General features: G+C 51.9%; 5 protein-coding genes across 5 annotated transcripts; 2 read left to right on the forward strand and 3 right to left on the reverse strand.

Moving 5' to 3' along the window:
• Positions 1 to 974: 974 nt before the first annotated feature.
• NCS57_01329300 (Cas1-AcylT domain-containing protein) lies at positions 975 to 3,706 on the forward strand (the record flags this gene model as incomplete). The annotated part of the gene is made up of 3 exons (XM_053062936.1): positions 975 to 1,301; positions 1,417 to 3,645; positions 3,698 to 3,706. 3 exons carry the CDS (start codon positions 975 to 977, stop codon positions 3,704 to 3,706), a joined length of 2,565 nt encoding a protein of 854 aa, XP_052907831.1.
• A 657-nt stretch (positions 3,707 to 4,363) lies between these two features.
• On the reverse strand, positions 4,364 to 6,289 carry NCS57_01329400 (HET domain-containing protein; the record flags this gene model as incomplete). The annotated part of the gene is made up of 1 exon (XM_053062937.1): positions 4,364 to 6,289. The coding sequence occupies one exon, from the start codon at positions 6,287 to 6,289 to the stop codon at positions 4,364 to 4,366; it is 1,926 nt and encodes a 641-aa protein (XP_052907832.1).
• Positions 6,290 to 6,524: 235 nt separating this feature from the next.
• On the reverse strand, positions 6,525 to 7,856 carry NCS57_01329500 (uncharacterized protein; the record flags this gene model as incomplete). Its single annotated transcript, XM_053062938.1, has 3 exons — positions 6,525 to 6,752; positions 6,803 to 7,234; positions 7,293 to 7,856. The coding sequence occupies 3 exons, from the start codon at positions 7,854 to 7,856 to the stop codon at positions 6,525 to 6,527; spliced, it is 1,224 nt and encodes a 407-aa protein (XP_052907833.1).
• A 563-nt stretch (positions 7,857 to 8,419) lies between these two features.
• On the forward strand, positions 8,420 to 9,049 carry NCS57_01329600 (uncharacterized protein; the record flags this gene model as incomplete). Its single annotated transcript, XM_053062939.1, has 4 exons — positions 8,420 to 8,615; positions 8,673 to 8,713; positions 8,775 to 8,822; positions 8,903 to 9,049. The coding sequence occupies exons 1-4, from the start codon at positions 8,495 to 8,497 to the stop codon at positions 9,047 to 9,049; spliced, it is 357 nt and encodes a 118-aa protein (XP_052907834.1). The 5' UTR covers positions 8,420 to 8,494.
• Positions 9,050 to 9,622: 573 nt separating this feature from the next.
• On the reverse strand, positions 9,623 to 10,779 carry NCS57_01329700 (AcidPPc domain-containing protein; the record flags this gene model as incomplete). Its single annotated transcript, XM_053062940.1, has 2 exons — positions 9,623 to 10,555; positions 10,606 to 10,779. 2 exons carry the CDS (start codon positions 10,777 to 10,779, stop codon positions 9,623 to 9,625), a joined length of 1,107 nt encoding a protein of 368 aa, XP_052907835.1.
• Positions 10,780 to 12,415: the final 1,636 nt, after the last annotated feature.

Genomic DNA, 12,415 nt, shown 5'->3' on the forward strand with positions numbered 1-12,415 from the left:
CTCTTGCAACCTTAATCCTGTCAAGCTTTTTTCCCAGCCCGGCAGCTCTGACGCTCCCGAGCTCCGACCGACCAAGCGAGTTGTCCTCGGAACACGACGAGAAGCTGGGCATCACAGTCGACAACAAGAGGGGCTGCGCAAGACAAGCTTTGTCGACAGCACCAGGACCATGGCTTCTTCACCAAATCAGAGCTCCCGTGGCTGAAGACTAGCTAGTCAAGGCACATTTTCAGCTCGCTTCGGACTCCAGAGATTGGTCGCGTCCAGCCTCCAGGTGCGTTAGGGGGGACCATGCTTCCCATGGCGTTCCTCTAGACCCAGCGATGCGATCCACCAGGGCTGCCACCATCGATCAGTCCCTCTCCTTGGCATCATCTTTAGCCCCGCGGTTCGAAGGAAAGCACCTGAACGAGAGGAAAAAAAAGGTGTGATGAAAGGATCTGACAGCAAAAGACCCCTATTTTCCCTATCTTTTGAGCGTTCAACAGTCAGCGCGTCTCTCGCCTCTCGGTCGCTGATCTCCTCCTCTGGGGTCCACTACAGCGCCATCCATCCCACTGTTACTGTGGACCCCCCTCGAGGGTCATCCCAATTCACATTGCCGATCAGGGGGGGGGCATAACCGGGAGAGGCAGGCAGCGAGTGAGTGAGTGAGTGACAGTGTGTGTGTGGCATGTGTGTGTGTTCTATATGAGGAAACCAAGTTTCGATTTTCCCGTATTCAAGCCACCGATCGCCTGCCTTCTTGCTGTTCTGTCATCTTTTTTCTTGCTTCATCCATCTCATCTTCTTTCCTTGCCGTATCTTGTCTCTCGCTCTTGTCGGCAAAGGCGGAAAATCCGAATTAATTCACCAGATGCGACCGTCTTCTTTTTCGACATAACGCTCTTCACTCGCTCTTTTGCCGTTTCTCGGCGTACAATCATTTCTACGACTCTCGTTAAATCTACACGCGCTCATCGGACACGGTCGCCATGCTCGCCGCTGTTCAATCCTCGGGCGTCGCCCTTGGTCGCATTCTGCCCTTGGCCGTGACGCTGGTCGTCATCCTGGGCATTGTCATCAATCAGCTCAACCTCAGCGACGACCCTTATCGGTGCAACGCCCTGCTTCACGAGGGAAGCTGGCTGAATGCGCCCGATAACAATGGCAGCCGGGCGCCTTTCACCAACTGGCAGCCCAAGGGCTGCATGCTGCACAAGTACAAGAAGGAGGAGATTGCCGACTGCATGGAGGGACGACACATGCTCTTCTTTGGCGATTCGACCACGCGACAGATCTTTTATGGAATGGCCAGGTTGGTAAGTTCACGATAAGAGGTCATCGTTGTTCTGCTCGGCTCGACAGTCGCATCACGTGACCACAGGCAATCAACAAAGGGATGTCGCGGTAGCTAATTGGAATGCTTCTCTACAGCTCGACGCCGACAAAGCCAACGATGCGCGAAAGAACAGCAACAAGCATGGCATCCACGACATGGACTTTGGCGGAGTCCGTCTGGTCCAGGTCTGGGATCCCCTCATGAAGCCCGGCAACGCCACCGACATGATTGAGGACCAGCTCGCCCTGTACCGCCAGGAGAGGCTCAACCCATTGCCCGTCAAGAAGCAAAAGGCACCGGCCTTCATCTTTATGGGCGTCGGAATCTGGTTCGCCGCCCGATTCGAGGAGGGTGTCTCGCTCGAAAAGTTCAAGACAACCTTCCAGAACGTCTCAGCCATTGTTCAGAACAAGGACTTTGCTCCCTTCGGCTCTCGACCCATGGACCCCCGCGATGGCATCGGTTCCGAGATGTTCCTCGCTCCCGTTGCGCCGCCCTTTTACGACGAGATGCCCGATTACCGCAAGACTGGCATTGCCTCGAACCCCGGCGAGATCGAAGCCATCGACGAATACCTCGAGACGATGGAAGAAACATCTGGCATCCCCATGCTCTGGTCGTACCCTGCCCTCTCGCAAGACCAGATGGGTGTCATGCAGGACCTCGAGAACGGCTTCCACGTTATTGACTCCGTCTCCGAGATCAAGGCTCAGATCCTCCTGAACCTGCGATGCAATGCCAAGATTGATGCTAAGAAGGGATACCCCTACGACCGCACTTGCTGCACCGACTACGGCCCCAAGTCTTGGATCCAGATCGTCATTGTTGCCCTCGGTATTCTTTACGTCGGCGCTGCTGCTCTGTTTGAGATCCTCGCCCTCATGTCCAAGCAGGTGCCCAAGCTGTCCATCTTCAATGCCGACGTTGCCACCTTTGTTACCGGCCTCCTCGCCTGCTACTGGGCTGATCGCACCCAGTCTTTCGCCAAGGGCTCCAAGGAGTATGTCACCTTTGAGTTCAATCTGCTTACCGCCCTGTGCTTCATCGCTGGCTTTGCCTTCCTTGCCAAGTCTAAGCCTCCGCCTGCCAGGCCCGGATCCCAGACTCCTGCTCCGGCGACTCTTGATGACATGAAGCCTCTGTCCCGCGACCAGACCGACGAGTGGAAGGGCTGGATGCAGGCTATTATCCTGGTCTACCACTGGACTGGTGCTTCTCGCGACCTCAACATCTATGTTGGAGTTCGTCTTCTTGTTGCGGCTTATCTCTTCCAGACTGGTTACGGACATGCCGTCTTCTTCAGCACCAAGAAGGACTTTTCTTTCAAGCGTGTTGCCGCCGTGCTTCTGCGACTGAACCTCCTCAGCTGCGCTCTTCCGTTCATCATGAACACCGACTACATGTTCTATTACTTTGCGCCCCTTGTTAGCTTCTGGTTCGTCATCATCTATGCCCTGTTCGCCATCGGCAAGAAGTACAACGACAACACATACGCCCTGGTCGTCAAGATTATCATCTCCGCCGCCATCTGCCCCGGAGTGATGCTCTGGACGCCTGTTCTCGAATGGGTTTTTGCCATTCTGAGCCTCGTCTTCCGAATCAACTGGGATCTTCACGAGTGGCAGTTCCGCCTGGGCCTGGATGGCATCATCGTCTACGTCGGAATCCTCATGGGCATTGCCTCCGTCCGAACCAAGGCCTACAACCTGATCCTCACCAAGTCGTATGGCATTGCTGGAATCGCTGGTATTCTCTCCATGCCCGTGTACTGGTGGGTCGCCGTGAGCCACGCCGAGAAGAAGCAGGACTACACCAAGCTGCACCCCATCTTCTCTTTTATCCCCATCATGGGTTTCATCGCCGCCCGCAACATTTCTCCCGTTGCCCGAACGTGGTACTCTCGATCCTTCGGCTGGCTCGGCAAGTGCTCCCTCGAGACGTTTACCCTTCAGTTCCATATCCTCCTGGCCGCCGACACCAAGGGCGTTCTCCTTCTCGACATCTTCCACGGCGATGGTGGCCTTCTCAGCGACCGATGGAGAGCTCTTGTTGTCATTGTTCCCATCTTCCTGTGGATCAGCTCCCGCGTCGCGGATGCCACGGGCGGCATGGTCAAGCTTCTGACTGCTCAATGGACTACCGAGACGCAAGACGATGAGCAGTTCGACCTGGAGAACAAGGCTGATGCCGAGCCTCTCATGAGCAGCTCGCTGTTCTCTAGCCTGGCGCCGCTTACCCGGCACATGCCTTCCAAGTCTTCTTGGGCCAACAACCTCAAGGTTCGCATGGTTGGCCTTCTTGTCCTCCTTTGGGCATTGAACCTGGTAAGTTGAGGCATTCGCCGCTACGTTGAACCAATGCTAACAGGATCTCAAGTTTTATTAAATGTACCATTCACGGCGTTCGGAGTATAGCGCATCGACCGACCGATCGACTGCGGGAACATTGGCAGGGGACCGTCAAAAGACGCAGGACCGGCTTGTAGGGGATTACAAAGACAACGGATATACTGGGTGGCTATTTCTGGGCTGGCATGCCCATCACATACTTCTGGGCTCACAACCCAAACCTCGATGACACGAGATGTAGATTTCTTATTCATAATGACAAGACATCAAACCACCGTGGCCACGGACTCGTTTGGGAGTGACCATCTCACATCAGCTCATTCTGCACAGCCCCGGACCCTGACCCTCGAACCGAGGAGGCCCCTCTAATCAGGGCTGACATGGTTAAGGACAGGGATCTTAATTAACACATCCACATCCAACCGAGGAGGATTTGTGCGGCGCGGGTGTCTAGGGTGTGCCGTATTTATACGACGGGATATTCGGATAGAGCCGTGCTTGTTCCAGCTGCGAAACCAAGGGGTTGAGGCATTTGGTGTTTCTTGGCGCTCATGGTTCAGAGATACTATCTCGACCTCCGTTAAGACCTGTAAGATAATGAGTGTGAAGGTAATAAACAAAACGAGGCAGGTTTGAAGGATTGCTTTAGGGTCCTTCGTATATATAGAGTAGAGGCGTTTCGCAGCTATACTACCTACACCAACACAAAATCCTCCTGAGGATGATTCCGATCCCGCCATTGTTTGATAGCCTCACCATCCATAAACTTATACATATAGCACTGCCCAACAACCTTGAACTCTCCAGTTGTCTCTGTCGGCCTCAACACAAACGGGACATCGGCACCGAATAATAACACACAAACATCCCCCTTTTGCATCGCCTTCGGCCCTAGCCCCCAGAACCCGTGTGAAACAGTGTTGAAGAACCGTCTGTTGGTCCCGTACGACTTGAAGGCTGGATCAAACATACGACCCACCCTTACAACCGTATCGAGAGACCAGAATCCTCGTCCAGGTTTGAGATGGGCTGCATAAAAGACCTCGTTTTGGCGTAGGCAGTAGCCGGCGAATTGCTCTACCACACGGTTCCGTCCATCGCCGGCTTCGTCGTCTTTGCTGTCGTAGTAGCACACGAGCGTTGAAGCAAAGGCCTCGTTGACCTTCTCCTTTGGATACGGAGAAGGCTTCTTCGCGGCAATCTCCCAGCATAGGTCGATGAGGTGACCGCTCCCCTTGGGCGAGTCGAAATCCGAGGTTTCCATGACTCGCGTGAACTGGTCGATGGTGTCGATGACATATCCCGAGACTGTTAGCTTATTACCGTCAGCCTGGGCTTTGAAAGGCTTTTGCTCTGCCTTTCGAAGAGTGGCGTCCCAGGCTTCCCAGAATGCGTCTGCATGAGAGGGCATCTTTCTGTCCCACTGAGGTATCCATGAAGGATGTCCGTACTCAGGCCTCAAACTCTCCTCGGTCTGGTGGGCCTGGACCAGAAAGTTGAGCGAGTGCTGGGCGATATTGACTGCCAACAACCGGTGCTGCTCCTCGACACTCAGCGAGTAATTCGCCTGAAGCCAAGTCCTATCCGTTCCCGGCCTCTTCGCCTTGGGATGACCCAGAAAAGCATAGACGTGATCCAGCTTGTTTGTCGCGTTGAAATACCGCGAGGCTTCCATGACGAGCATAAAGTCAAAATCACAGTGAAGGGCCAACTGATCATGGAAGGCTCTAAGCGTTGGGTTTCGGTACATCCAGTTACCCTGCTTCTCATACGTCGACCAGACGTTCCAAAGGGCATATAAAGGCGCACCAGATAGTATAGCCGCAGTCTCAGGCCCAACGAGAAGTTTGATCTCTTCACTGAAGAAGGTGTTGTAAATGAATTCGGCAATCTCTGCAAAGTCGATGCTTGAATCGCCCCAGAAGGCTGTCGCCTCAGTAGCGATGCCGACCTCCTGGAGAATCCACACACGGGAGAACCAGGTGAGACTAAACAGCCTTCCGATGCAGTCTTTGCCGTTGGCACCGAAGACGGAGGGGAGGACTGACCGCCTGCCGTATCGGTTTCCTGTCAGGTCTGTATACTCTGAGGCGCCTTCGGGTTTCATAGCAAGGTAGGTGTAGGGCATCTCTTCCTTGGTGGGAATGAACTCCTCTAGGTCTGTCTTTGTATAGATCTTGTTGTTGATGGTTCGTATGCACCGGAATGCTTCCTTAGCAGAGCCTGTAGTGTCTGGGCCCAGCCAAACGAGGACATCTCGGGCTTTGTCGTAGATAACACCCATCAAGTCGACTTGATGACCCTTCTCAATATTGTCATTCTGATTGATGCATATGGCATCAGCCCATGCGATCCGGTCCTCGTCGGCATCGCGCATACGACGCAGTCCATCTGAAAGACTCTGTCCGATACGACAAATATGGTTGGAGCAAATGATTTCTGCGCTCCTTGTTGGATCCCCCCATACGTAAGAAAGAGCCGTGTATGGAGGAGCCGTGTCTATCTCGGCTATGAAGAGGTCGCACACAAGCGGGTCGTTGGCGGAGCCTGCGTAGATTTTGAGCAGGCGGAAGAATCCGCCTTGGGGGATTTCGGTGTAGGTGAACGTCTCAGAATCCATTGCGAGGATAAAGATGGTGTTTATTTGAGTGACTTGTATGAACAGAGAATGAAGGAGGACTTTCACAGGAGCTATTCGCAGGTTGATATTACGGCTAGAATGTGGCGATGCAATCCACACGTTGGGGCTTAGACCCTTGTCTATGCTGCACTTCCATGTACGATATAAGCTGCCAAGGCTAAGAATGGGCATGCCATTCAACAGGCAACTAAGCGGGTCGTTAATCGAGGTCTTGTCAGTTGTCACTGTAGGACCAGACCTGAAAGTCCCCTCCTCCGCCAGTCGCAAAATGCCCTCCAGATGGGCTCGCCGCAACCGCAAACGAAAGCCACAGATGGCTATGATCATGGATGACGGTGCGGATCTCGCTAGTCTCCGCATCTGATATGTACAGCTCTTGTGCCGGTGAAACTGACAAAACCCATCGTCCATCGCTTGTCACGTCCACACCCGTTACTATGCCCTATGGTTCATGTAAGCCCATCATGTTTCATGCCTGTCTTGGTATCTTACCTTGTGCTTGACCTGCTTGAAACCATTTTTCGGATCATGGGGCCATAGTCGCACAGTGTTATCCTCACTACCAGACACCAAGAGGTTATGCTTCGAGATGGCAACCGAATGAACACTGGCTTTGTGGGCTTGGAACCTATTTTTCGGCTCGTCGTCCGATTTGATACCCTGTATAGGCCAGAAACCCAAGGTGCCATCTAATGAACCAGCTACGAGCATGGCAGGGTCGGATGAGATGGCGACACTCACAGGCGTATCCGGGAACGTGAACTGGGCAATTTCTGAACCCGACTCGGTATCCCACAGCCGGACCGTGCGATCAGCACTCCCTGACGCGATCATATGGCCATCTTTGGAGATGTCTAGGGCATATACCTCGCTCAGATGGCCTGAATACGTGCTGCTCACAGTGGCTGATGCAATGTCCCAGACCTGCAGCCGCCTTCGATCAGCCAATGCAACCACCGCATGTTGTCTTGGAACCCCATACCCTTATAAGCGAGTCTTCACAGGCAGTAATCAACCTCTTGCTATCAGTAGTGAAAGCTACTCCCCTCACCAACAGCATCTTTGGTGTGTCCTCTGTTGAATTGTGCCTCAGAGTACACGTTTTGTCTCCAGTCTCAACGTCGTAAATGTAGGCGGCATTCATCGCGCCGATAGCAATGTACTTCCCATCAGGACTGAATCGTATAGCATTGATCAAAGAATCCGGGTTTTCGCTAGGCATGCGAAGGAACTCGAATTTGACTTTTGGACCTGAGTCTGTTGAATGGATATGCCACCGATTAGGGTCGTCCATCAGTTCTTGTAGTGACTGAGCATAGTTATTTTCGAGGAGCTCTTGTTCAGCTAAGGAATTCATCGAAGCTTGATTTTGGGCAAGAGATTCGGGAGTGAGCGATTCGTCGTTGGCAAACGGCTTTTGCCCGTTGTCAAGGTTGGACCCGTCATGGTCCTCCATAGCCCGAGTAGCGCGTACGCCGAACAGGGAGAGCCAGAGCAAAAGAAGGGAGAATACAGAAACAAAGAGATGATTTGAAACACGGCTCATGATGCTTGAAGCTTGGAACTCACCCTGTCTCCTTAATAGGTGTTGGTTGGAGACGCGTCATTTTTCACAGGCCTACGCACGGTGAGAAATGGCCGACATGGATTGAACGGCCCTTCAATGTTCCGTTTTGATATCAACAATGATGCTTGTAGCGACGAGAACAAATTAGAATTACTACTATCGCCCTTGTTGCCCTGAGGTTGGTTCTGACGCGGGTCAGGAACAGAAAACCGACAAGGACCGCATCTGTCTTGGCAAGTGAACTTGAAACAGTGACCACCTCCCGCCCCCGATCTTCAGGTCGGACCACTCAAAGGAACGGCATTCTACTGCACTGTACCGTACGGGATGATGCTCACCTCGGTTATTGCCAAAAGTCAAGAGAATGGCTTACCCCGCAAACTGTCACTATCCGCAACCCTATGGGATGACGTTTGCCCCGTAGGCGCCGAGCTGACATTTTGAGTTTTATGACGCTGACATGATGAAGTATTCGAGATCTGACAGCTGATGAGGAGTACTTATACAGATCAGAGAGACGCCAGTCGCTCCCCTTTTCTTCATCTCTGTCTATTCTTTGTCTGAAGAAACCCATTATCGAAACACTCAATCACGTATACGTATCAAATAACGTCAACATGCCACACGGATCGAACGTCGGATACCCCCAAAGCTACGACTCTGGCGACCAGCAGCACTACAGTGCGGCTGCGGTTCACAAGGAGGGGAACCTGCACCAGATCAACACAGATGGATATTGTATGCCGTGAAGAGCTCTTGGTGGGCCATAAGAGTATTGTGCTTACCAAGATGTAGTGGACAAGAACAAGATCATGAATGAACTGGCAGAGAAAGATGTGCGTATCTCACATAGCGTTACGGTGTAACGTTCAAGTCACTGACAATTTCTACTTCCAGATCCAAGAGCATGTCAAAGAACGAATGAAGAATGAACCTGGGTTCGCGGTAAGTGATGTTTCATTAGAATTGCTATCACCTTGTGGTAGAGCTCTATGCAGTTGCTAACAGCATGCTCCTACCAACAGGCCATGCGAAACGGAAATAAACCCTCGCGAGGCGCTATGGTCGACGCCGAGATCGCTAAAGAAGAAGCTGAAATGCTCGCCGCCAAGAGAAAGAGCAAGAAGGGTAGCATGGGCAGCATTTCCAGTTCGGGCTCGATGAGTGAATAGGAGCCACACCCTGGCCGAGGCAGGGGAGGCATGGGCTTCGGAGGGAGACAACTCCTCCAAGCATGGTAAATGATGAGGGTTTGTATAGTGAGCTCAAAGTCGCCTACTCCTGCCGGTAATTGGGATTCATCTTGAACGATTTGGTTTGGATGAGATAGGGAGGGGAGCACTCCGTCGAATGGATGGATCTTTGACATGTTTCATCCCAAGAGTGTAGGGATTAATTCAATAGCTGCCAAGAACACCACAAAGTCCCTTGATCGTGATTTTGAATGTTTTATCAGGTCTAGCCAGTTGCTAGAAGCCCGGACAATGACGGCACAATTTCCTTGACTCTGAGTCCTCAAGGTCAGGGTGGATGTACAGGTAGCATCATGCATACCAAGGAACGATCTCTCCTGAGGCTCCAGTTCCATCGCGAATTTTAGGAGATCCGTTCTCGGGGTTTTATGTATGAAAACATGCTTATTGAAATCTGGACGCTTCCAACGTCTTATAATTAAAAATACACGAAGATTCATTCAAAGTCGTGTTCTGTAGGCCGTAACAAGTATGCAAGCGTTCTTCAATCTCTCACACCATATCCTCAGCCCTCGCACCATTGCCAACAGGCCGTCGAGGAATGTGGGACGAGTGATGATAACCATTTCCATGCATGCCCTCTCCTCCATCGCCCTTGTATCCATGTCCAACAGCACTTCCGCCATGGGCTCCCCAGCCAGCCCTGTGCGTGAAGACCGCATCGATCAACTCAGCTCGGCCGTCAGCGTACATAAAAGGAGCACCACGGTTGAGGGGGATGTGGTTGTATCTCCAGTCCCAGACAGCGGCATAAGTCATGCGGTATGCTGAGAAAGCCATGACAGTGCCAATGACGGCACCTGCGAAAACATCGTACCAGTTGTGGAACTCGTCAATGGTGAGGGCTCCACCGATGAGGCAGGCACCGAGAATGGGAGCGTAGATGGCGATGAGCTTCCACATGGAAGGGTGGTAGTTGGAAAAGACCTTGAGCTTCGCGTTCAGGTACAGGTACAGATAGACGAAGCCAGCAAAGGCGGCAGTGGTGTGGCCACTAGGCATCGACTCGAGACTATCATCGATCTGGTCAGGGTCGCCAGTGCAAATCTCTCGCGTGTAGTAAAGCTTAAGGAAGCCCTTCTCATTGTAACCCTGGTTGGTTGCGCGTGACAGATCCGGCTTGCACACGTCGAGGAAATGAGGTCGCAGGCCGCCGATGAGCCACTTGACAAAGACCTGGAAGACGGCGGCGCAGATGAGAGAGTATAGAAGACCGATAACAGCGTTGTTGACGTCCCAAAAAGATCGAATGCGGATCTGCATCACAAGAATGATGAAGATGGGGATGATGCTGGCAAGGAAGGCGGCGAGCCAAATGGGGATAATCTCATCGCGAAGAGGATATCCGAATTCGGGAAAGACAATCTCGCCGTCGGAAAATGTAACGGGGAATGATCTCGAGGGGGCAGGCTTGGCTTCGTAGACCTAGGTAATCATTGTTAGAGGAGAATGGTGAGCGTTGGAAGATGACTTACACCAAGGCCAACAGCACCCATGCAGATCATGGTAAGAATGTCCAGCCAGGTGCACTTGAGCCACTGACCGAAAGTCGGTCGCCTCGACATTGGTAGCGGATCGTGGACGCGCTTTTGGCGTCTGGTCGAGGGGCCGGCCGGGTGCGGCGACTTGGACCTGTTGAAGAAGCCCATGTTGGCGAAGTTGGTGATGTGTCGGTTGGATGGAGGCTGGAATGATGGCCAACCGTGAACAGGCTGACTATACAATCACCTTGATGTAGAAGTTGTTCGTTAAACTGGTCTAGTTTGGACTTGAGAATGGAAGCTGTTCTTCTATAAATTCACATTTGTAGATGGTGATTTCACTTCTCAACTCGCAACCTGACGTCACCATCGTCATGATCAGTTACCAGACGACATCGAAACCGTGCCTTCTGCAACACGCTACTCGCGTGCCATCTACACTCTGTGCTTGTTTCGGTAGCATCCCCCTTACGCGGCGACGTCATTGATCAAGCTCATTTCCTGGAAACGCGAGCCTTGGACGGCAGATTCATGCCGAGGGGGCTTTCCGCGCGGCAGTTTGGTGCCGAGTTGACCAATCACAAGTCGCAATCTGCTGTCCTAGCGGCACGGGGATCGCGGCTTGGCCTTGATCTGGGACCTGCTGCTGTGGCTTGTTTTTGACAACAAATATCTTGTACACTGCAGTATTCAGAGAGAAAGTGTTAGGCGATTGTCAAGACAATGAACGTGGAGATTAGTGAGGCCGCGGTTCTTTGTGGTGATGCAAGAATGTTGCAGCCACGGCCCATGCTGACGTCGAGAACTTTTGGTTACGTAAATCACAAATACGAAAAAGAAGGTGGGAAAACAACGTGTAAAAAAGCCGATCCATCGATTTACTTCTCAAAACAGGCTTAAACCAGAGTTTTAACCTCAAAATAACCTTGATTCCCGGTTGTAGAAGAGGTGCGGCCGGTGGGTGTGGCTCGTCATTGTGGCTGGTGAACTTGATCTCCGATGGAGGCTTTGGGCCGTACAAGACATTTTATTTGTTTTGCGTTTCCCTCTCTATTCGATTTTTCTATTCGCCGTGATTATAATTGGAGTGCTTCTCACGAGCGCATGCTGTTGCATGTGCTACACTCTTTCATTGTTTTCCACATGCACTTGTTCTCAAATGAGGTGATCTAGGGTAGTTGGTAGTGTCGAGCGAATCCAGGACATCACGCCCATGTGTGTATGTTTGCTGGTATTGTTTCGACCCTTTTCAAAGGATCATAAATGACTATCTTGATTTTGAGAATCTAGAGCTTATGAATTGATTGGTGATCTACGCCTTTGGTCATGCTACCCTCAAGGACTCATTTGGTGGTGCTCCTATGTTCCGGTGGTCCTCTCAAAGCGTGGCTCAAGACACGGCTTATGGACACCAGATCTGAACAAAATCCAGGTGAGGTGACTGCTGTACATTAATCGGAATCTCCTGAGAACCAGCGACAAATATTCCCTAGATATCTTACGCAGGGGGTCAAATTGGGACGGATCACTGATGCCGATATAGTTCAGCTTCCGTATGAGTAGGTAAGAAAGCATACAAACAGACACTCGTCACCATTGCGACTAATATGACCAACCCTATGTACGGGCACATGCCAAGTTTTCTAGAACTCCATCCCATCATAGAGCCAAGAAGTGATCAGCATGCAAGCTGTTTTACCAAGAGGGCCGTGCTTGGCCAAGCCGGGAGATTCGCAATGACAGTCTTGGCACGTGAGAAACCATGGCAGGGTTTGTTAACCAAGGTCCTGTTTGGGGGCCGAAA

The sequence above is a fragment of the Fusarium keratoplasticum genome, chromosome 11, assembly GCF_025433545.1.
Source record: "Fusarium keratoplasticum isolate Fu6.1 chromosome 11, whole genome shotgun sequence".
In the NCBI taxonomy this organism is placed as follows: Eukaryota; Fungi; Ascomycota; class Sordariomycetes; order Hypocreales; family Nectriaceae; genus Fusarium; species Fusarium keratoplasticum.